Source organism: Thrips palmi, unplaced genomic scaffold (genome assembly GCF_012932325.1).
Source record: "Thrips palmi isolate BJ-2018 unplaced genomic scaffold, TpBJ-2018v1 HiC_scaffold_16, whole genome shotgun sequence".
Classification (NCBI taxonomy): domain Eukaryota; kingdom Metazoa; phylum Arthropoda; class Insecta; order Thysanoptera; family Thripidae; genus Thrips; species Thrips palmi.
This window is the reverse complement of record NW_023144625.1, coordinates 6664882-6691785: the sequence shown is the minus strand read 5'-3', so window position 1 is coordinate 6691785 and position 26904 is coordinate 6664882. Positions and strand designations below refer to the sequence as shown.

Genomic DNA, 26904 nt, shown 5'->3' with positions numbered 1-26904 from the left:
CCCACTCGTCGAGGCCTTCCTTTCTCTCTGTCTCTCTTCCCCTCTCGCTCGATCCCACAGGGGGATTAGGAAACGGTAAAGAAATTCCATCCAACTTCAGCACAACAAAATAAACTGAGCGAGTGTCATTACTTAATTTTACAAGGCACTCATTTTTTGTACGTTGTGCATATCAGTCCCCGATTTTTTTAGAGCCGCTTCCTTCCTGTTGCCCAATCCCCCGAACCTTCGCCCCTCCTCCCCGGACGGTCAATCCCGATCCCGCGCCGATAAACGGCCCGATGCAGCTATGCAGCGCACGCACGTCCACACACACACACACACACACACACACAGGCCGCGTCGCCTCGCCCCCGCCCCCTCCGCCTCCAGCCGAGCGTGGACGGCCGATAGCACCGCGAGCGCGGTCCCCATTTTCCGTCATCACCGCCGCCGCCGCCGTCGTCATTATGAACGTGGTCGCCGTCGTCGCCGCGTCCCGTTTGAACCCCGCCGTGGCGTGCGGCGTGCCCGCCGTGCCCGCCGCCCTGATAGCTCGATTAGAGCGACAGGACGACCGGCTTGATGGCCGAGACAATCCCAGACCATGAGAAGATGACGAGCTCGACGACGATCATGACGTTGCACACACACACACACACGAAGTGCACACACACACGAAGTGCACACACAGACACACACACACACACCCACACACACACACAGACACGGAGTGCACGTACACGACCCAGGCCACGTTTTCCAAACAAGGCGAAAGTCAATAAAGCGACGCGGGACAGGCCTGTGATTCCGAAACGCGCGCCGCCCATCGGCAGGGGCGGGCCCGGCAGGCCGATGCCGGTCCGAACGGTGCTTTCGCCGCTTCGCCGCTCTGTCTCTCTCGCACCCCCGCGAGACGCGCGCCCCGTGAGACATGGACGCGACACGCTAAATTGGATCTTTTTTAAACAGGCCCGGCCGGCTCTCCTCCCTCCTCGCGAAACTAGTACCGGTGTGCGCCCGGCCGGGCCGGGTGGCCGGTCCCGGAGTCCCGGCCTGGTTTCTACTCGACCACGCCGCGCCGCGCGCACCAAACCGCGACCTTGGCCCTGACCTCGCGGGCAAGACGCGGCCCCGCGGCCCCGCCACGCAAAGGCTGTCGGGTTCCCACGCCCCGGGGCGCCAGGCACCGCTCCGCGCGCACCGCGCGCACCGCGGCTAGGTGGTAATGAGGCCCTTGGGGCGGGCGGGGCCGGAAGACCAGCCAAACATCCGGCCCACTCGGCCAAATTGCAGCCGTTTGGGGGTCAGTACTACAAGCACCAGCAGGACGGCGACCACGGATCCCCGCAGGGCGCCTGGTCGGCTGGACTCGGACACGCGCGTGCAGGCGGCTGCTCGGCCACGCGCCATGCGGATGATCCACTGTAGGGCCGAATTCTGGAACGTAGTTCCCCCACGCGCGAGCAACGCCCGTATCCCGCTCGCCGCCCGTTCACGAGATGAGGGCCTTCGAAACCGGAGCAAAGCCAGAGTCCAGCGTCCAGCCTCGCGTCCAGCCTCGCGGCCTGCGTCGCGTACTGACCGCAGAGGGCCGTAGTGCTCCGCGCCGCGGCCTGGCCTGCACCAGGGCCTTGACGGCCTGACCACAGCCACAGCTGTGCGCCGGCCGGCCCCGGGTGACCTACACTACGCTCGCTATACCGCGAACCGCGAACGCGCACCGCCCGCGGACATGTTCCAAATTAAAGCCGCGCAGAAAACGGAAAACGCGGAGCGGGTGGGGCCGCCAGTCAACCAGTGTGCCAGCGAGGGGCTTAAGTCGAAACAGGGCCCCGCCCCGCACAGTGGGCCAGAAGACCGTGGAGGCGGCCAAAACTCTAGACGCGTTTTGAGCTCCAGCGCCGCTAGATGGGACTCGATCCGAACGTGTGACCCCACCAATGGATTCCTCGTTCGGAGAGCAATCTATTGGTGGGGTCGCACGTTCGGTTCGAGTCCCATTTAGCGACTCTGGAGCTCAAAACGCGTCTTGAGTTTTGGCCGCCTCCACCGGTCTTCTGCTGGCCCACTGTGCCCCGCCCGGCCCCGCAAACAGCGAGCACCCAGGGGCACGCACCACGCGTGGGCACCAGCCTGTCTGCCTGTTGGGCCGTCCGTCGGGCTGCAGGCCGCTGCAGGCTGCAGGACGAAAGCCAAGTCCGTCGACGCCTGTCGACTCTGTCGCGCGCATCCTGGACGCATCCTGGATGCACCCCAGTGCAGCATCGCCATGCAGACAGCATCGCGCTCCATCCGGGAAGGCGAGTTGGGCCCCGCCTGTTAAGCCCCCCCCCCCCCCGCAACACCCAGCCACGCCCCCACGAGCCCCCCTCCCCCGCACAGCATCCCCCCACCCCCTTCCAGATATTGATTTCCTGCGAGAATGCCAGGCGCTCTGCTGCTGGACCCCCGAGGGGGCGGTGGGGGGCACAGAGATCCAGCCATCGAGCCCCACTCCGCCCCCCAGCCGCCCCAGCCAGCACCAAGGAAGGCATCATCTCGCCCGGACTAGAGTAGGGCGCAGTTGCACAACAAGTCAAGCCCCGCCATTGTCACGGCACCATTTTTTCTTGCCGCCCCCATTTACACACATGCACACACAGTGTGTCACACACTGGCGTGGCACGTGCACTGCTCCACCCTTCTCCGAGCAGCAAGGCGGCAACGCGCCATGGGGGCGTTCGGCGGCGCCCCGCCCCGCCCCGCCCCGCCCGCTATCCGGTTTCAAGGGCAATCCAGCGGGACTCGATCCAGGAGGGCAAGGGGCGCGGCGGCACCGCGCCTTGGCACGCCTTCCCTTGCATAAAGGCCCGTGTTTTGTAAACAAACGGGATCAGACCGCCCCGCCCCGCCTCGGACCGCAGACGCACTAAACGCACTAAATAAGGACGGAGGGCTTTGGGGAGGCGGACTGGCTGACTGGCTCACTGACTGGCCGGCTGGCTGGCTGCCTGGCCGGCTGGCTGGCCGGCTGAGCTGTCAGGCTCACGAGGCGGAATAATGGACATGTGTGCGCGGTGCAGGATGAGTCAGGTGCAGACACATACTCTCTCTCTCTCTCTCTCTCTCTCTCTCTCTCTCTCTCTCTCACACACACACACACACACACACACACACACGCGCGCGCGCGCACACACGCCAACCACCCAACACGTCGCTGTTATCGAAATTGGTTTCAGCCCAGCCAGGCCCCCCGCCAGAGCGTATGTAAATCTGATTGATGGTTCACTTTCCCGGTCACCCCGCCCCGCCGCCACCCCGTCCACTTCCGGCTCATGCGGGGCCGTGGCCGTCAGCGCCAAACGCGAAGAGGGGAGCCAGAGGCTCTGCCAGAGCGCACCTCGGGGACCGCCACTGCCACTGCCACGGCCACGGCCACGGGCATGGGAGGGGCAGCCGTCCCTATTCGAAGGGTGCGGAGCGGCGGCGCAGGGCCCGTCCGGGAGCAAGCAGGGGGCGACACGCCACTGATCCAGGTGGGCGACGAAGAGTGCATTAGTGCACCCCAACCCCACCCCGCCACTAACGCCCTATCGCTGCGCAAAGCAGGGTAACGGACTGCTGTCTCTCTCTCTCGCACCCAGACACGACGCACAATAAGTGCGAGAGAGACAGAGCCACTACAGCACTGTGCGGCATCAGCCCCTTAAGGCCGTGTTAAAGACCCCTGTATCGCCCTGGCCGTCGTCATGAGCGGCCTCTACCTCCCCCACGCTCTCGCTCTCGCTCTCTCTCTCTCTCTCTCTCTAAGGTTCTTGAAAAAATAGTCCATGATCAGATGTATGATTATGTTATATGTAATGGAATTATGAACCCACTTCAATCAGGGTTTAGAAAGGGGCATAGTACCACTACAGCTTTGTTAAAGATTGCGGATGATGTAAGGTTAGCCATTGATCAGAGGAAACTGACCTTATTAGTGTTGTTGGATTTTAGTAAGGCGTTTGACAGAGTTAACCACAAGTTGCTCCTAATAAAACTTAGAAATATTGGTTTCTCTGAATCTGTCATAAAATGGTTTCTTGATTATTTGTCAAATAGGTGGCAGAGAGTTCTATCAGGTGACTTCATCTCTGACTGGTCTCTGGTAAAAACTGGAGTGCCTCAGGGCAGTGTACTTGGTCCACTATTGTTCGTTTTGTACCTTTATGATTTTCCTAGTATCCTTAGAAATGTTAAACATCATCTTTATGCAGATGACACACAACTATACGTTCATTTTGATATTAATGATATCGACAGGGCTGTCACATTGATGAATGATGATCTTGCAAACCTACTTAAGTATATCTCTGGTCATAATCTTACCCTTAATATTAGCAAAACTCAACCGATTATCATAGGATCTGGTCCTTATATTAACAGGCTGAACCTAATGGATGTTCCTTTAATCAGTATCAATGATACTACTGTGCCATATAAAGATGAAGTTGTAAATCTTGGAGTCACCTTTGACTCGACACTCAGCTGGAGACAGCACGCGAATAAAGTTGTGAGTAAGGTGTTTGCCACTTTTGCACAGGTTCGCCGTAACTTTGATTGTCTACCTCGAACTATAAGACTGCGTATTGTTCAAAGCCTAATATTGCCTCATCTCGACTATGGTTCGGCTCTTTTTACTGATATGAATAAGTACACCACTGTTAAACTTCAAAGAGCTGAAAATGTATGTATTCGTTTTGTTACTGGAGCTGATTTGTTCGAGCACATTACACCTCATTATGCTGGCCTAGAATTGTTAAAACTCCAAGACAGACGAACAGTAAATTTAGCAACATTGATATGGAAAGTTCTAAGGACTGAAACGCCGCACTATCTGTTTGAACTGTTTAACTTCTCGTCACGTCACCCTGATAGAATTTTGATTCCACAGCATAGAACGGCAAAGTACGCAAATTCATTCTGCATATCTTCATCTAGAGTATTTAATATGTTCTCAGGCTTCAGTTATCTAAGTCATACGTCAGTCACTTCCTTCAAAAGATCCATTAAAGCACAATTACTGTCTAAATATTGATATTGTGTATCATATACTGTCGCTGCTATTGATGTAACTAGTTATTTTCTTCGATTGTTGATATAATTTTTATTTTTTTTTCCTCTGTTACAATTTTGTATCTTTAGTTTATTCTGAGAGCGGTACATACGCTCGTGGGACTCTCCAGTCCCGTTGTACTGTACCTTAAAAGCAATAAATCAAATCAAATCAAATCTCTCTCTCTCTCTCGCACGGAGCATGCGGCGTACCATGAGTGCGAGAGAGACAGCCACGAACGTACAGTCCGGAATCGGCCAGCAGTCCGTTGAGCCCGCGCAGGAAGCGGAGGCTTGAGCGGCCTGCACCAAGACATGCACCATGCAGCCCGCCCGCTGCCCAATACGTCCCCCCCTGAAAAAACACAACCGTCGTACCGCGGCCACGCCCAAAGGTCCATACAACCGTGTGTAAACGTGTGCGTACACGTGTCCGTGTGTGTGTGTGGTGGGCACGCAGCGCCGCGCACCGCGCACGTGTGCTGTCGACGCGGGCTCTGCCCTGGTGAGATGCGAGCCCCGGCAAGCCCCGACCCGATCGGCTTAGCGCGGCATGGCGGCCGCAACGGATCCAAAGGGTGTCTATTTCCGTCAAAAACTAAAACGGACCAGTAGTACACACACACACACACACACACACGGGTCAAAACGAAACCCTACACTACACGCGTGCACGCGCAAGGCACTTCCCCGCAACGCCGCGGTGGTTAAAGAAACGGTTGGTTTCAACAGGTTTCTTTCCCCCTTTCTTTGACATCAACACACACACACACACACACAACTCCCCCCCCCCTTTTTTCCCAAACCGGTCGACACCCTAATCCATCCGCGAGGCCCAAATCCGTCAATCGCGAGGATGGATAAGGACACGTCTGTCTCCCCCCCCCCCCTCTCCAATCCCTTTGCCAGGCCACTGCTCATCCTCAGGACCACCAACGAACGCCCCACCCAGCCGGCCAGGCAGCCATGCAGGCAGCCCGGCCCACACTGATAGAAAAAAGTACAGAAATTACACGGAACATGTCTGGTCAATTTTTTAACTGGACCGTCCGTACCTTGCCAACCACGAAGGTTCTGTACATGTTTTCTGTACCTGTTTACATGAGATCCTTATGGGGACCACAGAGAACCAGTACAGAAGGTCCGTACCTTTTCGGTACCCGTCTGTACCCCATTTTTCCGTACATTTTTCGTGCCAAACCACGGAATTTTTTGCCCTGCAGGGCTGCCCCCATTGGCATGCATGCAGCAGCAGCTCTCGGAGGCCTCCTCGCTGGACGACATGCTGGCGACGGTGATGGTTGTTCTAAGTGCCCGGTCGCCCGGCCCGGCCGGCAGCAGCCTCATTCCGGACAGTGGTTCGTCGCGCTGTCTCTCTCGCACTCACGGGGCGCCCCGTAGGCCGTGGGGCACTGCTCGGCCTCGGCGGGCGTCTTTACGGAAACCGTCCCAAAACGGGGGCAGCACACCAACAGCAGCAGCTAGCCGTCATTATGCTAACACGCGGCAATCATGGCCTCCTCGCGGCCCGCCGCCCGATTCCAAGTGACCGTTTCGTCGCTCTGTCTCTCTCGCTCCCTTGCGAGACGCCCTTTGAGTGCGACAGAGAGACAAAGCCACAGAACGCGCCTCCGGAACCAAGGCGAGGCTGGCGGCCACCGCGGCGCCTTCTCGACGACGTCGACGTCGACCGGCGCGGCGGCGAGCGCGGCGGTCAAACCAGGTCGCTCTGCTGCGTCCGCGGGCCGCCGCGGCGCCGCCAGCTCCGCACTCCCGATGGAACGTACCTCACCTCGACGAGACAAAAGAAACGCGGTGTGTCAATCCGCCGATGAATCAACTAGTCATGGCAATTCGACATGATCGCGCAGCACGGCGTGCACGGCGCGGAGTGAGCAGCCTCGCGCTTCCAAGAAGGCAGTGGAAAAAAATAAAAAGTAGATCCCGTCCGCGCTGCGCTCGTCACGTCAGCGGTGCGAAGAATGGCCAGCGAGCGCTTCGGAAGAGTCTTTCCGTCGCTCTGCCTCTGTCGCACTCATGGGGCTCTGCCAGGCTCTGCACGAGGGCGCGAGAGAGACAGAGCGACCGCTCCTCTAAATCGTCCGACTGGTCGGCTGCACGTCGTCCGTGAGTTTCACGCCCCAAACGCATCGCGACGACGCACCGCGCAAACAACAACAACAACATCCCCCTTCTCTCCGGCGAATGTCGAAAAACCTTTTCCCACAGTGTACCTGACGCGTTGCCGGGACGACAGGGCGCGACCCCGCCAATCAATACGGTGGTGCAACGGATCCAGGCTGGCGACTGGCAGGCGTGGGTGGCGGCAGTGCACTTTAGGGCCCTTGTTGGGTCGAACAGACGGACGGACGGACAGACGGACAGGCGGCTGCAAGCTGCACCGCTAGAATGCCAATCCACACGACGCCGGCAGCATCCTCCAGTGCCTCGGAGGAGGAACAAGAAGAAGGGGACAAAAAGCAAAGAGAGAGGCACGCGGTGGCGGCGCTGGTATTCGAACCCCCGACACGGAGACACGCACGACAGCACTGCTCGAGCGAGGCAGATTTACACGGCGTCGTCCGTCGTGCTGGCTCGCTGAGGAGGCTCGCTGCAGCACACCTTTGCCCCCGTCACTGCTCCACTCCAGCTGGTCCAGCAGGCCTCTCTTTGTTCCAGCAGGCCATCGAGGCAGCCCGCTGGAAGGCCGACGCCTCTCTCTGGAGGCTCCAGGTGGCTCGGCTCCAGCGCTCCAGGCCGCGGAGCAGTGCGCAGAGCGCGCTCGGTGCCCGCGAGCGACGCTTCTTACCCGGGTGACACCTAACGGGGCAGAGTCGAAGAGTTGAGGCACCGTTAGGGGCAGCCAGAGTGCCGGGCCGGGGGCCGGTCGCCGGGCAGAGTGCTGCAAAGCAGTGCTGCAAAGCTCTGCAAAGCTCTGCAAAGCAGTGCCGCAAAGCCACGGCGAGGCGTTGCCAGCAAAGGGCGATTCCAGGAAGCGGCGCGGGCCTCGCTGCCTCGCGGTGGTGGCTCCAGCAGTGCTCCAGCAGTGCTCCAGCAGTGCTCCGGCAGTGCTCCGGCAGTGCTCCGGCAGTGCTCCGGCAGTGCTCCGGCAGTGCTCCGGCAGTGCTCCAGCAGTGCTCCAGCAGTGCTCCAGCAGTGCTCCAGCAGTGCTCCAGCAGTGCTCCAGCAGTGCTCCAGCAGTGCTCCAGCAGTGCCCGCAGTGCTCCGGGAGTGCTCCGGGAGTGCTCCGGGAGTGCTCCACAGTGCTCCAGCAGGGTCCCAGTGCTCCGGCGTGCCCGCGGCCCGGGAGGCCCGGAGGCCCGGAGTCTCCGGCGTTCCGGATTCCGGCATGCCCCCCATCCCGGGAGTGTGGCGTGCCCCCCGTGCTCCCCCAGGGCCCGCGTTCCACATCTCCAGCATCCCCGGCCCGCGGGCCCGCAGGCCCGATGCCCCATGCTCCAGCAGGCCCCGCGGCCCGCAGGCCCAGCAGGCCCCGCATTCCAGCATGCTCCGAGTCCCGCGTGAGAGGTAGCGGCCCACACCCACATGCCCAGATGCCCACAGTGCCCAGCACCCACAGGCCCGGCAGGGCCCCCAGGCCCGGAGGCTCCACAGGCCCAGATCTCCGGGGTGCTCCCCATGCCCGCGTGCTAGCGTCTCCACACCCAATGCTCCACTGGGGGGCCCCCGCCGGACAGCAACGCCCCGCGAAAAGAGAGAAAAGTCCCACAAAGTCCTAACCTTCGGGGTTTTTCCCGCTTCCGGGCAAAGCAGCCATCGGCCAGCCTGGGCGGTGAAAACCCCGTGCCGTCCGACGTGCGCCAACTCTAAGTGATCCGCCCCGCCCCGCCCCGCCCCGCCCCGCGGGGGCCCCGCCAAAAAAGCCCCATGATTTTCATACCCCTGCATGCACCCGCCCACGCGGGCGGGCGCCACACCCAAAAAAAAGGCATCATTCCAGCCGCAATTTAATGACTCGAGTCCCGCGTTGGGGGGGAGGGGAAGGGGGAGGGCGAGCCCACACACACCGACACACCTTGGCGCCAGATGCACACAGTGCGCCACGCACACCCACAGCCGCGCGGCCGATGCACCAGCCCCGCCAGCCCGCCGCGGGAGGGCACAACGTCGAACAACAAAGACGCCATGAATTTTCATCACCCGCTGCGATGCACCAAGCACTATGCACTGCGGTGCATAGGGGCGCTCTCTCACACCCAAAAAAAATAAAGGCATCCACTGCCACGAACCAGGAATGCAAAGTCAGAGCGAGCCGTTGCGTGTCCGAAAAGCCAGGAATAGGAAGTGGACACCGCGGCTCGGTTCATTTCTTATTACATCTTTTAATTTCCTTTTCAGGTTTATCCTCGCGTCGGTTTCGCGGTGCGTGCGGAATGGCGAGGCGAGGCGCCGATCCGGTCGTGCAGCCTCCGGGCGCCTCCGGGCAGCGTCCCGTCGCACAGTGGGCCAGAAGACCGGTGGAGGCGGCCAAAACTCTAGACGCGTTTTGAGCTTCAGAGTCGCCAAACGGAACTCGAACCGAACGTGTGACCCCACCAATGGATTCCTCGTTCGGAGAGCAATCCACACGCTCGGTTTGAGTCCCATTTAGCGACTCTGGAGCCCAAAACGCGTCTAGAGTTTTGGCCGCCTCCACCGGTCTTCTGACCCACTGTGCGACGCCTCTGCGCCAGGCAGGCAGGCAGGCAGGCAGGCGGCGGCGGAGTGAAAGTCCCATGCCCTTCGGTTACCTTCGGAGCCATCAAGGCATCACGCCTTGCTACGCGCCACGCCGTGGCTACGCCGCTAGCCTGCAGTCTGCCCCCTAGTACACTGGCAGCGGCAGCGGCGGCCAGGCCCTCCAACGCCACCACCACGCCATACGGACATAAATTGCTCAATTGGGTTTTACATCCGAAGCCACAATAAAACACGACGGAAGCGAACGTTGCGTCACCGCCATCGCCGCGGACCGAGCAGCGGCGACCACTCCACTGTAGGACTCTACGACGGCCCGGCCGGCCCGGCAGGCGGCAGGCTGGCTAGACGATTCGTGCGAGTCTTTCGACAATGATGGAAAATAATGACACGGCGTCGTGCGTGGAGCAGCACTGCAGGGCTCCGGCGAGCCACTCCAGCAGGCGGTGTGCTCTGTCTCTCTCGCACCCACACGGGAGGCGCCGTAGGAGAGAGAGAGAGAGAGAGAGGGCAGTGGTCTGCATCGAGGATATTGAAACGTTCCGCAGCGACTGCAGCCGCGGGGGAAAAAGTCACGGAAGCATCAGCACAGCAGGAATTGCAATCGTTCCCAGGCGCACCCGGGGAAATAACGCGCACCAGCCGCGCCAAGCCCGCGAATTTGGTACGAATCAGTAAGGAGCTCGGCGGGGCTGTCTCTCTCGCACGCCCGGCGCAAGTCCCGCGAGTGCGAGAGAGACGGAGACAGCGCGGGCCGCTCATCTCGCCGAACAAGAGCACCGCGACGGCGCACAGTGGGCCAGAAGACCGGTGGAGGCGGCCAAAACTCTAGACGCGTTTTGAGCTCCAGAGTCGCTAAACGGACTCAACCGAACGTGTGCCCCTACCGGAATTCCTCGTTCGGAGAGCAATCCATTGGTGGGGTCACACGTTCGGTTCGAGTCCCATTTAGCGACTCTGGAGCTCAAAACGCGTCTAGAGTTTTGGCCGCCTCCGCCGGTCTTCTGGCCCACTGTGCGGCGGCCGTGGCGTGGCGGGCGGCCCGGGCGGCGGGGGTGAACACCCGCGCACGCACAACACGACGAAGTGCGAGGCGGCCGCCACGTCACCGAGCGCAGCGCCAGCGCGCCAGCCCTGGTTGGTGGTGGTGGTGGTGATCATGGTGTCGGGTCAGGGAAAGACAAAGGCGAGGCGACCCAGCCGCCTGCCAAAGGAACACACCAACACGCTTTTGTCGCGTGTCTGCATACATCGGCTTTCGTCTGCACGCACACACAGACACAGACACACAGACACACACCACACACACACCAAGTTATCGCCTTCGGGGAAGGTTCAGTTAATTCCCGGCCAGACGCGCATTACACGCGCCGACGTGCATCGCCCCGCTTCCGGCCTCCCCCCCCCCCCCTTTTCCCCCGCGACGCTCATCCCGCAGCGACATGGACCGTCACGGGTCACCGCGGGGCGGCAAGAACGGAACGCCGCCGCCGACGGCGACGACGACGAGCTGCTGGCTGCAGCTTCATTCCGAACGCGGTGCGCTACGCAGCGACTCTCTGTCTCGCTCGCACCCGCACGGCCGTCGCACAGTGGGCCAGAAGACCGGCGGAGGCGGCCAAAACTCTAGACGCGTTTTGAGCTCCAGCGTCGCTAAATGGGACTCGAACCGAACGTGTGACCCCACCAATGGATTCCTCGTTGGGAGAGCAATCCATTGGTGGGGTCACATGATCGTTTCGAGTCAAGTTTAGCGACTCAGGAGCTCCAAAAGCGTCTAGAGTTTTGGCCGCCTCCACCGGTCTTCTACGGCGCAACACCCAAAATCGAAAGGCGGTACACATGGTCTTACGAAGGCGGTATTCGTTTTACCGCCTTCCAAGTGTGGTACAAAAATTACCGCCCATTGAAGGCGGTAAAATTACCACCTTTCACCGCTGTACCGCCTTAAATTTCCCTCCAAACGGAACATTCAAGGCGATAAAACTGTGGTAGGTGGAAATTACCGCCTTCAATGGGCGGTAAAACGAATACCGCCCTCGATTGTGGAAATTTTACTATCCTTGGGTTTTGTGTGACTGTGCGCCATGAGCGCGAGAGAGAGAGGCAGAGCGACCCCGGGCCTTCGACGGCGGAAGCCTTCGGGAAGGAAGTAGGGAGGAAGGGAGGCGAGGAGGGCGAGAGGGCCGCCAAGCCGGCCGGACCGAGCGGTGGACGCGGTGACGGTGACTCACCCTCGTCCTCGAGGTGGTCGAGGCCCAGACCCACTCCCTCACGGCCGGCCCGCCATAACAGTGTGGGCCCTCGCTGTGCTCCGCTCAGGGACCCCTCACGTGAAACCACATGACAAATCACGGGCTGGGTCAACTCGAAGGGGCGCTGCATGACTAAACACTGTTAAAAAAGTCTGAAAATTCAGACCAATTTTTTCAGACTTAGTGGTCTGAATCTGGAATTCAGACTTGAGTCAGAATTTTCAGACAGTTGGTTTAAACGTTCCAAGTGCGGTCGCCTCCCTCTAGCGCGCCTCGCGCCTGCAGCTCCACTCCGGAAAGCACACTGGTCTCTCTCACACACAAATGTGGCTTCGCGTGGGGGTGCGAGAGAGACAGGGCGACGAGGACACTGTCCGGAATGGAGGCGGAGTCCGCGGAGAAAACGGGCGGGCTCGTTTGGCGTTGCCCGGCGTTGCCTCGGCGTTGCCTCGGCGTTGCCTCGGTGTTGCCCACCCCGTGCTCGAGAGCGACGGAGACAAAAACAGCGAGAAAGGCAACAAGCGGGCCGACAGCAGCAGCAGCAGGGTCCGCGGAAAAACGAAAGTCAGGCAGCGCCGTGCCCGCGAGAGAAGGCGGCAATTATTTCCGACCCGATCCGACCAGACAAAAGAAGGAAGCAGACTGATTCCGAGAGTCGTTCTCGTCGCTCTGTCTTTCTCGCGCGATAGGTCCCATGTATAGGTGCGAGAGAGACAGAGCGACGAGAAGGGCTCTCGGAATGAGTCAACTGGGTGCCTGCCCTCGTCTGGCGTTCGGTTCTGAGTTCCCTTCCCCACACGGGCTGCGGCATCGAGTGGGGCCCAGCCGTCTGATTCCGAGCACTGCTTTCATCGCTCTGTCCCTCTCGCACTCATGGGGCGGTCCGTAGGGGTGCGAGAGAGACAGAGCGACGAAGCAGTGTTCGGACGGCAGCCGGCCCAGCCCACAGAGAGACTCGGAGGCCTCTCTAGTGTGCCTGGTCGCTCTGGACACAGCGAAGCAAAGCAAGGCGAAGCAAGCCCGAGCTGTAGATGCAAGGCGAAGGATAGCGAGAGATTGCCTTATCAATCGGAACAGCCGTTCCCACAGTCGCAGCGCAGGCCGGCAGCCGACTGGCTCCAAAGCCTATTGCCTATCTCCCTCGCACTCGCCGGGGGTCTGAGTCCGAGAGAGACGCAGCGACGTGGCTGGGGGCCGAGTCCTCTTCAAACACACGCGCGGCTCCGGGACGCCATTGCTGCAATTGCCTCCGCCAATTCCAGCCTCAGTGACTCCAGCACTCCAGGCTCCAGCGCGATGGGCGCCAATCGCCACGTCTATCGCCCCCGGCCGAGCGGCCAACAGAGATTCGCCAAACCAAAACACAGCACTGGCAACTAACGATAATTAGACCAGTGCCGGCCGAGTCTGCCGAGTCCGAGTAGTGGGCCGGGCAGGCCGGGCAGCCTGTCAGTCATCATGCCGTGATCCAAGGCGATTCCCGGCCACGCGGCCACGCGCACGAACAGACCCAGACGGCCGCAGGCCCAGTCCTTTTCGCGTCTCTCTCTCTCTCTCTCTCTCTCTCTCTCTCTCTCTCTCGCACTCGCAGGGCGGGGCGACGGGGTGCAAGGGAGACAGAGCGACGAAGCACTGTTGGGGGCAAGCGCGGATCCACCCCCCGGGGGGGGGGGGGGGATAGCCGCCTGAAAGGTAGGCAAAAAGCACCACCTTCCCCTGAAAGTAGGCAAAAAGTGCCCCCCCCCTCTGGGCCGATCCCTCACTGGTTGGGAGTCATCAGCCAGCAGGGCGGGCCGGGCCGTGACGCCACGACGCAAGCGCCGTTCGCCCCGCCCGCGCGCCACGACGTCACCGTCGGCGTCACGGCGGACCCTGGCCTGGCTGCCCTGGCACGGCAGGTGGCGGCTGGCGGCGCGCGCGTGCCAACACGGCGTGCGCGTAAACATTCGACAGCATTATTGTGGCGGTATTTTTATAGAAAAAGAAACCGCGGCGTCGAGCCGGCGCTGCGTCACCGCGCCGCCATAACCGCGGGGGTCATCTTCATGACCGCGGCGTCGGAGACCCTCGTCGTGAGCAAGTGCAAGGCGGCCTTGGTGCACTGGGACACCTGGCCTCGCCACGCGACGAGCTGCCGCAGTGCTGCCGCCCTCAGCGTGACCCTTCACCCTTCAGCCGGGGCCCTGGAGGACACCCCGACCTGCCGCCGCCCCTTCCCCTCGCCTGGAGTCCATTTTCCCCGGCCGCTCTTCCAGGAACCCTTTGCCTACCACTAACGAGCGCCCCTCCAGCGGGCTGCTTCCGGACAGCAGAGCGCCCTCGTCGCTCCGTCTCTCTCGCACTCAAGGGCCGCGCCGCAGGGGTGCGAGAGAGACCGAGCGACTGGGGCGCTGTTGGCGGAACCACCAAGCTGCATCAGGGCCTCCAGCCAGCCTCCAGGCAGCCTGCAGGCGATGCAGGCTTTAGGCGGCCTGTGCTCATTTTCGCCCATTGAGAGAGGGTTGGCGGGGAGGTGCACGGCGGGGCTGGCGGGGCGGGCCGCCACTGTGTACATCAAGGCATGCACTCGACACTGAGCTTGCGGCATGTCCTTCGCCGAGGGCACAGGGGCGTAGCAAGGCGGGGCGGGGCGGGGACTTGCTCTCGTTAGCGATACTGGAGTTGCGGCCGACACCACACCACACGGCTGGGCTGGGCGGGGCTGCGGGGCTCGGGTTCAGCGAGTCGTCCCTCACCACGCCGCGCCGCGCCACGCCCCAGTCGAGCCAATCAGCGGAAGCGGCCGGCAAGGCGAACAAGGCCATCGCGGCTTCATGTACGTCGCACCGCCGCACCGCCGAGGGGCCCTGCTTGTCGGGGACGGGGATCATCCTGCCGGCATGCAGGCCGGCTCATACCGAGCCGTCGCCTCGTCACTGTCACTCTCGCACCTCTTCGGAGCGCCTCATAGGCGCAAAGAGAGAGAGACAGGCAGGGGGTTCGAAACCAGCCCGCCGCTGCAGCCCCGCAAGCGGCCGACGGGGCGCGATGCGACGGCGGGGCGGGGCGGGGCGACGCCGCAGTGGATTTTGACGCCGCAAAGTCGGCCAGTCGCATCAAGGCATTGCGCACGGCTCAGGCTTGCATGCATGTCGGCTCTGCCCGGCTCTGCCTGGCTCCGCCGCCGCGCCACCCCCACAATCCGATCCAGTCGGTGCGACGGCGTCCTTCCTCCCGGTTGCGGGGAATGCCCGGCACGCCGACGACGACCACGAAGAGCACGGCGAGCGCGTGCGGCTCCCCCTCCCCCATTTAGTGCATTCCCCACGCGCGGCATGCAGGCTGCAGCAGGCCGTGTCTCTCTCTCTCTCTCTCTCTCTTCCCCCTTTTCCCCCTCGCTCTCTCTCCCCTCCTTCCCCTCGCTCTCCCCTCTCTCTCTCGCTCTCTTTTGCCCCCCCTTTCTCTCTTTTCTCTCCCTCTATCTCTTTTCTCTTTTCCCCTCCTCTCCCCTCCTTTTCTTTTCCTCTCTCTTTTCTCCCCCTCTCTTTCTCCTCTTTTCTCTCTCTCTTCCTCTCTCTCTCTCCTCTTCTCTCTCTTTTCCTCTCTCCCCTCCTCTCCTCTCTCCCTCTCTCTCTCTCCTCTCTCTCTCTCCTCTCTCTCTCTCCTCTCTCTCTCTCTCGCACCCACGGCACGGCGCGTCAGAGCGACAGCGACAAAACGCTGGCAGGGCGCTAAAGGCACGCGTGTCGGGTGACGCGACCCCGCGCGCCGCGTGTGTTGTCCGCGCTGTTGGCGCACTTGTGCTGCTTGGCGTCAGCTCCGCGTTAGCCGGAGGGCTGTCTGTCTGTCCGGCCGGCCGGCCGGCACCAAGTGGCCGATGCACTTGGCAGTGCCGAAACGGAGAGCAGGCTAAACGGAGCTAATGGAGCGGCCACGAGCGGGACGGGCAGGGCCAGCGGCTCGGCCAGCGGGCGGGGAGGAAGGGAGATTACACCCATTTCACCCGAGGGGGAATTCACTCCCGAAAATGGGCAACCGACTATTACCTTCCGAAAGTATTACAGCTATTACCTTGACAATACCTGCAATTACGCCATTACCTTGGTATTACGACTATTACCTTGATAATACACCCATTACGCAGCAAATACACCATAATACATGGCAATTACACAGCAAATACACCATAATTCATGACAATTTCACAGCAAATAAACCATAATACATGGCAATTGCACAGTTAATACACCCTACTACAGTGCAAAGAGGGAATTTTCCTTTACTTTGGGTCACTATTTGCATCAGGGTATAGAGTATCTACGTGCGACGGTAGCGCTGCGGGCGGACAAATTGCGAAATATTCACAGTAAACAAAGCTGACAGGCAGAGGAAATTTTTGTTTCATGGTGGACGGTTTGCATGCATGATGCAGTATGAAACAGCAATGATATCACATTATTTTTTATAATTCCGCATATTGTTTGTGAAAAAAAAATCTTTTGAGCTTCTCTGCCTACCCCTAAAATCTTACTAAGAGTCTGTGACACCTCATGTGTTTATGTCTATGGTAATTCACTGAATGTTTTAGGCAGCCCTATAGTGATTTTTTAATATTATTTGTCTAGTTGGGATTTTAGTTACATTACTTGAATTACATTACCTGAAATTACTGTAAAATCTCAGATTTGTTGCATTCGTTTCAACAGGTGTGGGTTGTGCACAAATAAATTACGACTGAGGACATCATAACCTAAGAAAGCACATCGACCCACAATAAATTTAATTTTATAAAAAGGAAGCATTTCAGTATGCAGTGTAACATCTAAAAAAATATTCGAGTTCTATGATTAAGAGGTCTGATAAGCATGTCCGAGCCCAAGGCAAGATTAGAAATCCAACGTGCCTCTGGATACCATGATGATAGATACCAGGGGGCTGTAAAGTTAATCCATGCGCATGGATGCTTGCATGCATGCATGCATGGGTTGCGGATCGCCATGGAATTCATATAAAAAGGTGTTGTTTTCATCCGACAGGAGTTAGAATGACATTTTGTCACATAACAATGCTCGAAACATATTGGCATACAAGATAAAGGGCAGTTTGGAAGAGCACTAGCGACAAGGCGGGAGTGCGTGCATGCATGCGTGCACGCAAGCGTCGGTGCGTCGCGCTGATAATACCACTTTAAAAGCACTGCTATCAATTCTGATACATTAAGGGCTAAAAACTTCTTCTTGGGTCATGCCAGATGGAAACAATAGCCTTCTGAGTGGATTCCGTAGCGATTCGCCACCCATGCATGCATGCATGCAAGCATCCATGCGCACGGTTTAACTTTACAGACCCCAGAAGATAAGTCTCACGTGAAGTAACAATATTGCAGCAAAAAGTAAGACGGAATGCATGGAAAATTAGTCCGGGATGAGACTACAACAATTCTTGCAGAACGAATACGCAAATTGCGTTACTCACTGATGGGAAGCAGCCAGAGCCAGGCTAGCGGTTTGGTTTGTGACGCTCGTCTCACCGCGACTCCAGCCTCCCCCACCCCACCCTACCTTCGGAGGGAAGGGCACTTCCACGGCATGGGGGTATGTCTAAAACGCACATACTCAGCCACCGCAGTCTCTCCCGAGAGACTCTCCGAAGCGGTCGCGAGCTTCAACGGAGACTTTTCGTTAAAAAAATGTGCCAATTACTCATCTAATACACCCTATTACACCAATTACAGCGCTAATACGACGCAAATACCACTATTACCAGTAATTACGGCCATTACGCAACTATTACCTAATGCAGGCAGTATTACAGACCAATTACACACCCGACAACCGACTAATACCTGAGTGAATTCCCCCTCGATTTCACCCACTGCGACGGGGCAGGGGGAGGGGGATGACCGCACGATCGCGAGATCCAGCCCAGCCGCTTTTCATTACTCACGAAAACTCGTGCCGCGCCCATCAGGACTCATATCGTTTGTGCGGGGCCGACTCCAGGCCGTCGTGGCCGCAGAGTCGAGGCCGTGTGCACGGCGGCGGCCCTCGCCTCCACGACGCGCTGTTGGGCCAGAAGACCGGTGCAGCGGCCAAAATTCGAGACGCGTTTTGAGCTCCAGAGTCGCTAAATGGGACTCGAACCGAACGTGTGACCCCACCAATGGATTGCTCTCAGGACGAGGAATCCATTGGTGGGGTTACACGTTCGGTTCGAGTCCTGCTTAGTGACTCTGGAGCTCAAAACGCGTCTCGAATATTGGCCGCCTCCGCCGGTTTCTGGCCCACTGTGCGCTGGCTGCGCTGCCCCGTTGTGCGAAACGAGACACGCCTCGCGCGATGCTGCTTTCTCCCTCCCACTTCTCGCGGCTCATCGCCTCCAGGCGCCACCGCTTGCTCCGCTCGCTCCGCTTGCTGCAGGCCCTGCAGGCGGGAGAGCCTCGCGGCCACCTTGACCAGCGCGGCCGCGGTGCGGAGGGGCGTGCCTGCCGTCTGATTCCGAACACTGCTTCGTCACTCTGTCTCTCTCGCACCCCTACGGACCGCCCCATGAGTGCGAGAGAGACAGAGCGACGAAAGCAGTGCTCGGAATCAGACGGCTGGGCGTGCCAGACGTAACGGATTCCAAGTGCACGCCGCCGTTCGGCCGTTTCCAGAGCACGGCGAGGACGGTCGGACAGAAAGGGTCACAACGTGGGGCGAGCCCATCAAGTTGGGGTCAAAGAGAACAGGGTCCGTGCCTATGTAAATGCTCACGAAGCAAGCGAGACAGGCCAAAGTGTCGAGGAGGAAGAGTGACGGGCTCGAAGAGCAGGAGCCGAGGCTGGAGCGCCCCCCGAACGGCCTCGTTTAAGGTTTAAGGTTGGACGCTCAACGAACGGCTCTGTCAAGCATGAGCCTCTCACTGTTACTAGAGAACAACAAACAGCATGTCCAGGGCGCGGCGCGGCGCGCGGCCATAGCGCGCGGCAGAAGGACTGTGGCCTGGGCGGGTCCAGCCACCAGCCCACCCCTGGCTCCCGCTCGCGCGCCTCACGGCGGTTTCGGTGGACCAACCCCCAAACGGACGTTACCTGGAAACACCTCACGGAACTCGGGGCTGTTCTTGCCCCAGCCGTTGCGCTGCTGGATGATGCACTGGAACATGGCTCCGGCTGGTCTGCCCGAGGGGCGGCGGGGCGCGGCGGGCGGCTGCGGGGGGCGGGGCGGAGCGCAGCCTCACACCCACACGACGAACGCACGCAAGGCACGCAACGCACGCACACTCGCGCGCCGCATGGCCAGCACCAGCATCCGCGCACACACCACCACCACACCCACACGCGTCGTCGCGTCGTCACACACACACAGCTCGCGAGGGGCAGTCCGACGACGCCGGCTGCGCGGGGCGTGCGCGTCCCTTCCGGTCCCTTCCGTCTCGGACCGCGGCGGCAGAGCGACTGACTGACAACGAACGGCCAGGCCAGGCCGCCAGGCCAACGGGACGGACGGACGGTCGGGACGGCGGCGGCGGATGGGAGAGAGAGAGATCCGCCGCGGCGCTGCGGCGCCCCCACCAGGCCCCACCACCCAGCTGCATCTCGTGCTTACCCCCGCGGAGCCCCCCGCGTGGGGTGGGCCATGGTGGGCCGCCCCGCCACGCCCCGCCACGCCCCGCCAAAGCCCTTCGACGCGTCGCGATGCCGCCCTGCCCTACAGTGGACCACCGTGTCGCCACGCGCAAAAGCATCGACAAAGACAGCGAAAGAGACAAAAATACAACGTGAAAGTCATTTTTATTCGTTGGGGAAAAGGGGCACGGTGCTTGGATTTGAACCCACAGGCTCTTCACTTGCAACGAGCGTGTGCTAGACATGACGGGCCTTTTTAGGCCTCAATCATTATCAAGCCCACACGGGCCGGAAGTGGAAGAATGCCCTTGTGTGCCAGAACTGGTCCACTGTCAACCGGACGGGTAGACGACATGCGTCGGCGCCCGAAAAATGAAAACCAACGAGGCTGCACCAACACAGGAGGTCTTTTAACTGTGATGAGTCCATGGTACAGCACAGCGTCATTTCATTCAAAAGATCCTATGAAATATCCCGAACATTAAAAAATTCATCCCGAATGCTGCTCAGACTTCCAAAGGCTGACACGCAACAAGGGCCCTAAATCTCTTTGAGTGAGAGAGCGAGACAACAGCCAGCCTGCCCCCGCTTCGCCCCCGCCCCCCGCGGCCGCGACGCGCTCCCTCTGGCGCCCTCTGGCGGGCGCCGCGGCCAACCGCGAGCTTGGCACTTGCGCCGCGAGAGCGCGCCACCGGCCAGACCGCAGCCTCCGCCGGTCCACGGCCGCGAGCGCGTCTTCGAGCGGCGAGGGAAAGAAAGAGAGGGGGGCGCTCACCCCTTTCCTTCAGGCTGCAACAGGCACACCGGCCGCACCGGGGACTTGGAGGCGTCCGGCGTCCGCGTCGGCGCGGGGCACCTCGAGGAGGGCAGGGCGTCTCTACACTCCACCCTGGATCATAGGCACTGAGCTCAACAGGACTCTAGGTGCGTTGAATGCAAACACCGCCCTTGGCCGAGGCCATGCCTACCAAAGGGTGTTTACATTCTACGCACCTTGAGTCCTGTTGAGCTCAGTGCCTATGATCCAGGGTGTGTACAATGCACGCACCTTTCCTTCGACCAATGGTGTTCACATGCTAACTTCTATCTGCAAAAGGTGCTCAATGGGGTATACGCCTTTGGCGTGTAGAATCAAGGCGCCTTAAGGCAGTTCCATGGCATACGCCTAAGGCGTATAGTTTCTAGACACCCTGGATTTGGAGTGTAGAGGAGACGGAACACCTGGCCGCCCGCGCCCCACCGCCAGGAAGCGGACGGTCTATCTGTATTCCTGTCGCGTCGCCGCCGGCCCCGCCAGCAGCACACGCGAGTCCAGCCAGGGCGCGCGCCACCCCGCCTCCGAGGACGACATCGACGTCGTGCCCGAGGCGTAGCACCGCGGACTCCGCCAACCGACGGCCGATGAGGCGGAGACGGCAGAGCGCGACAGCCGAACCCGCCGTGTCAGCGAGTCAATAAGCAGCGAGGCGTGACAAGACACCTGCCGGGGCGGGGTGGGGTGGGGCGGGGCGGGGCGGGGCGGCAGGTGCAGAGAGCCGCACTCGGCAGCCACTCCGCCGGGCCGTGGGGCCGAAGGAGAGCGCGCTAGCTTCCAGGAGCGACGCTTCCAGGACCGCCTTCCAGGAGGCGACGAACGCGACCAGAAAAAGAACGGGTCGTGCTCGCCCTCGGGCCCTTCGGGGCACTCTAGGCCCCTCGGGGCACTCTAGGCCCTTCGGGGCACTCTAGGCCCTTCGGGGCACTCTAGGCCCTTCGAGGCACTCTAGGCCCTTCGGGGCACTCTAGGCCCTTCGGGGCACTCTAGGCCCTTCGGGGCACTCTAGGCCCTCTGGACGCTCTATTGCACGCGGAGCGCGGAGCGGGCGAGCGGCGGCGGGGCTCACAATACGAATGGCCTCAATGGAAATTCTAATCAACACAATAGCCGAGGCAAAGTGAGAGGGGCGGGGGAGTGGGGGATTTCTTCTTTACTTGCAAAGGAAGCAGCGGTGGCGGCGGCAGGCCCCTACACCGTTACGTCCCCAGCAGCAAGCCGCGTAAAAGATCAGAGTTGAGACTTGCACTCAGCGTCGCTCAACGCCCCCCTTCCCGAGGCTAGCGCTTCAGGGCGGCGGGATGCAGCATAAAATCGGTCTGGGAAATGACTCGAGCGAGGCTCGTCGGGTCGTTCCCAACAGTGGTCCCTCTCGCACTCATAGGGCGGCCCGTAGCGGTGCGACAGTGACACAGCGACGAATGCTTCATGTCCGCCCCCCTTCTCCCCCAGCGTGCTTCAGTAACGCCCAACAAGGCGGTGATCCCCGGCGAACCCATTCTGGTGACAGCGACAGCCGAAGCCCCAGCCGTAGCACACACAAATGCTGTCGAGGGGTGACCCACTGTCAAATTTTGTGTACAATGATTGTGTGAATGTGCAACATTTCTGGCGTTTTTGCCACACATGTTGCCTACTTACAGGCGTTTTTGCCACCTGAATGTGGAATGTGGTCAAATTTTGTACAATGAATGTGGGAAGCGTTTCCCCCCTCGAATGCTGTCCAAACACTGTTATTCAAATTGCGATAACCACCGTATATATTTTGCAATAAAAAACTTATCACATTTTTTTGCTATGATGACAACTAAATATCTGCAATAAAAAATTTATAGCTAAGTTTTGCAATAAAGTATCACATTTTTGCGATAATGACTACAAAGAAAATGCAATAAAAAGTTATCGCAGAAAAAAATGTGATAAAAGTTACTACAAAACGCTCTATTATCGCAAAAATTATGGGGTGGTTATTGCAAAAAAAGTGCAATAACAAAATTATCGCACTCCAGGATGCGATAAATAGTGGGAATCGCAAACTCGGTTTTATCGCAAAAATTTGTAGTAAAAGTATCGCAAAATGAATGACAGTGAAACCCTCCCAACCGCTTCATGACAGCGGCCGGCCGCGGCAACCGAAAAACACGCGCTCACCGTCCCGCCCCTTTCTCTCTCTCCCTGCCGCCCGTAAAAGACAAGGATAAAAACAAAACAGCCAGTAAAGCCACCGCACGCCACGCCTCGATAAAGACGAAAGGCCCGCCGTGCTTGGAGCACCGCGGCGCCGCGGCCACGGCACTGCGAACTACGTGCTTTGGTGCGGCGTGCGGCGGTGCGCCGCAACGCGCTCCTCTTGCCTTTGACTGTGTCGTCTGCTGGGGCGCCTCCACTGAAGCATGGGGAGAGTGACCCCCCCCCCCTCTCTCTCTTGGCCACGTTTCAGCGAAATGCACAAACTCAAGCGCGCGCCTTGTGTGTGTGTGCGTGTCTGTGTGTGTGCGTGTGTGTGTGGGTGTCTGCTTCATTTTCGCGCTCCACTCCGCGCTCCGCGCCAGTGCAGTGCCCCGTGGCGCAGCGCCGTTGTCGCTCTGTCTCCGTCGCACTCTCGGGGCGTTACCGCTCAGTGGGCCAGAAGACCAGTGGGGCTGGCCAAAACTGCAGACGCGTTTTGAGCTTCAGAGTCGCTGAGCAGGACTCGAACCGAACGAGTGACCCCACCAATGGATTCCTCGTTCGGAGAGCAATCCATTGGTGGGGTCACATGATCGTTTTAAGTCAAGTTTAGCGACTCATGAGCGACCATGAGCGCGAGAGAGAGAGACAGAGCGACGCCGGGCCTTCGACGGCGGAAGCCTTCGTGAAGGAAGTAGAGAGGAAGGGAGGCGAGGAGGGCGAGGGCCGCCAAGCCGGCCGAACGCGTTCGGTTCGAGTCCCATTTAGCGACTCTGGAGCTCAAAACGCGTCTAGAGTTTTGTCCGCCTCCACCGGTCTTCTGGCCCACTGTGTACCGCAGGGCCGCTGGGTGCGAGAGAGACAGGGCGCCGATCAGCCCGCAGGCTGGAACAACGGCACACAGTGTGCCCCCTCGTTAAAAGTGCCATCGCAGTGCTGCAGCGCTGCGCCTTCGCCGCGCGTTTTCTCCTCTAACGAACACTGCATGCAGCGCTGCAGCAAGCGGGCAGCAAGCCTGCAGCTCTGCAGGCCGGCGACGCGGCGGCAAAATTAAAACGTAAAGAGAGATAGCCGATGGGCGATAGAGAGAGGCGCGCAAGGTGCAAGCCACCTTCGCCTTGCACAGATGCATCCAGCTTTCGTCGCTCTGTCTCGCTCGCACCCCAACGGGACGACGGGACGGCCCCCGAGTGCGAGAGAGACGGAGCGGGCCTGCAGAGCCTGCGGGGGCAGTGACCCCCTAGCGACACTCGTTAGAGGTGCAAGGTACTACCCAACCGCAGCCGACGGCGGCGCAGGAGCGCAGGGCGACCAAAATCTCAGACGGGACTTTACAACCAACTTTGAGATCGCAGCGACCGCTTGCTTTCAAGCCACGCGACAACCCCTTCTCCACGTGAGGCCTGGCGAGGCTCACGTGACCTGTGGCAGTGTTGCCGCACTGTGAATGCGACGCAAAGGCAAACGCAGAGGGTCCTGGATGGCACGGACGACCCACGATCACGGGGGACACGAGGGTCGCGAGGGCGGGGGGGGCGCCTATTCATGGTGCTTATCACGAGCGATCCCTCCGACCTCCTCCGGCCCTTCGACGCCCCATCCCGATGCCCGTCTGCGTGGGGCGGCGAAGGGCCGCGGGGCCGCGGGGCCCCCGGGCGCAATCTGACACGTTCCAATCACGGTGAACAATGCCGATAGGCAGGTAGGCCGCCACCACACTGCACAGCGACGCACGGCGACGCGGCGGCAGCCCCAGTCCGAACAGTGCTGTGGTCGCTGTCGCGCTCGCACTCACACGGCGCGAGAGAGACAGAGAATCAGTCTGCATAGGCTGCGAGGTGGCAGGGACTCTGCCGAGACGGGCGGGACAGTCGAACCACACGCCATCCTGCAGGATAGCGACTATCAGTCATTTCATGTGTCTTATTCCGGTCCAACCGAAACCAGCGCAAAGCAAAGCCGTCGCCAAGCTCGCTTGTCACTGCAGCCCAACCGCCACCGCCACTCCGACCGCGACGGGGCCAAGGCGCACATGTGGCGCACATGTGTGCGGGGCGGCGTGGTCGTCGTCGCCGGGCCCCGAGATTCCCCAAAGCGACACCCCTTTCCCGGCAGTGTACACGCAGCCGCACGTTGAGCCCCCCGAGGGGCGGGGGGCAGCGCCGCAGCGCGTCCCGGCGGGGCGTGGGGCGTGCCCGGCGTCGTCCGTGCCCTTGCCCTCCGCGGCCACGCCGGCCGCCTAGCCGCGCCACGCCCGCCGTCCCTCGACGTCCCACAGTGGGCCAGAAGACCGGCGCGCGGCCAAAACTCTAGACGCGTTTTGAGCTCCAGAGTCGCGAAACAGGACTCGAAGCGAACGTGTGACCCCACCAATGGATTCCTCGTTCGGAGAGCAATCCATTCGAGGGGTCGACAACTCCCAAATTACCTCGTACGCAGAGCTTATATTACCTCTATATTACCTTATATTACCGTATATTACCGTTAATTACCCTATATTACCGTATATTACCCTATATTACCGTATATTACCTCTATATTACCACTATATTACCACATATTTCTGTGATTTGCTTGTTTCTAACCTAAACTAACGTTAAACTTGCCGTACTGAACCTTGGTATCAAGGTGTTAAAGCTATTAGGCTTCTCCTTGCGACAGGAAGAAATTCGGATTTGATGTCCGTGTTCAATCTGACATGAAGCTACGCGCCATACTTTTGTCAGATAGGTTGCATCGGGTTGCATACCTTTTATCTGACAGGGGGCGCTGTCATGAAACGAGGGTAAGGTCTGCATAATACCAAAATTCTAGCCAGAACTCCTGATTTTAGCCTTAGTCAAGGATACTGTGTCACGTTCTCATCTTCTTTTATCATATATTACCGTTGTTTTATTTCCGTATATTACCTTATATTACCCTATATTACTTATATTACCGGTAATATATACTACCTCGTACACGGCTCGAGGTAGTTGTCGACCCCTCGAATCCATTGGTGGGGTCACACGTTCGATTCGAGTCCCATTTAGTGACTTTGGAGCTCAAAACGCATCTAGAGTTTTGGCCGCTCCACCGGTCTTCTGGCCCACTGTGCGTCCCTGGACGTCCCGACGCCAACAAAGGGCTGCGCCGGCTGCGGTGCCCTCGGGAGACCGACAGACCGACTCCGCAGAGTCGCCTCGTCGCTCTGCTGTCTCTGTCACACGCGCGGGGCGTCGCGTAGGGCGTCGCGTAGGGCTGCGAGAGAGACAGAACGACGAGAGCGCCGCGCGGAGCCGGCCAGCATGCCCCGCGACGCAGTGACGCAGTGCGACGCCGCCTCCTCGACAAACAGCCCCGCGCTGCACCTAGGGACGCGCAGCCCCCGGGGTAGGAAAGCACGCAAGGCCTGGCGGGGCCTGGCGGGGCCTGGCGGCATGACGCTCTCGCCCTCGCCAAACTTTGGGCCCTGCGCGGCACCGCGGCGCCCTTCACACGTTCACGTGCCCCTGCCCCGCCGTTTCCCAGACTTTCTCGCGGCACGGCCGTCGAGGCCGTCGACGACGACTCGTCCGTGCTGGACGCGCCGATGCGCAGGAAATATTAAAACTGCTTCTGGCGGCCGTTACTCCACTGGCAGTGCAGGGCGCAGGGATTCCCTGCCCGTCCCTTGCATTAGCATGGCGGCACGTAAAAGCGGCACCGGCCGGTTGCGTCCCGTCGCTCTGCCTCTCTCGCACCGCTACGGACCGCCCCGCGGGTGCGACAGAGACAGAGCGGTGTTGAGCATCAGCGTGCAGGTCGGTCGGCCCGGCCCGGCCCGCCGACGCTGATACTCGACAAACCACAAATTTCTCATACTCGCGATTCCCATGCACCGGTCGGCGGCCTGCCCCAGGCCTGCCCGAGGGAAGAGCAACAACCTCATTTCGGTTTCGCGTTTACGACTCCGCGGTGTTGCGGGGCAGGCCGTGCAGGCCGTGCAGGCCATGGAGGCAGTCGGCACGTCCACCGCAAGGCATGTCGGTACCGCCACCGCCCCGGGGACGCCGACGGCGGAGGTGTCTGCAAAAGTCGGCGGCCACCGCGTCTGTGCGAGTGTCTTTGTCTTTGCCGGAGGATGGAGTGTGTGTTCCGTCGTTCGTTCCACGCCGGAGTCCGGAACTCGCGCCATTTGAATGTCCGCGCTCCGCGCAACACAATCTACAGTGCAGGCACTGCAGGCAGTACAGACCACATTGCAATGCTAATCCGGGCGGGAACTGGAGCAGCAGGGCCGGCCGTCCCGCCGGTGCAGCCAACCAGCAAGCATGTTGTTACGCCCGGCGCACCGGTACACACAC

General features: G+C 60.1%; 1 protein-coding gene across 2 annotated transcripts in view; it reads right to left on the bottom strand.

Moving 5' to 3' along the window:
* LOC117643073 (SLIT-ROBO Rho GTPase-activating protein 1-like) overlaps window positions 1–26904 on the bottom strand; it is a 48458-nt gene that overhangs the window by 12866 nt on the left and 8688 nt on the right. The window contains exon 1 of one of the 2 annotated variants that reach the window (XM_034381728.1): window positions 19060–19175. The exons of the other annotated variant lie outside the window; for it this stretch is intronic. Within the exon in view, the coding sequence (XP_034237619.1) occupies window positions 19060–19132 (73 nt within the window). The 5' untranslated portion in view covers window positions 19133–19175. Of the gene's footprint in view, window positions 1–19059; window positions 19176–26904 lie in introns of those variants that run through there. 2 annotated transcript variants of the gene reach the window in all.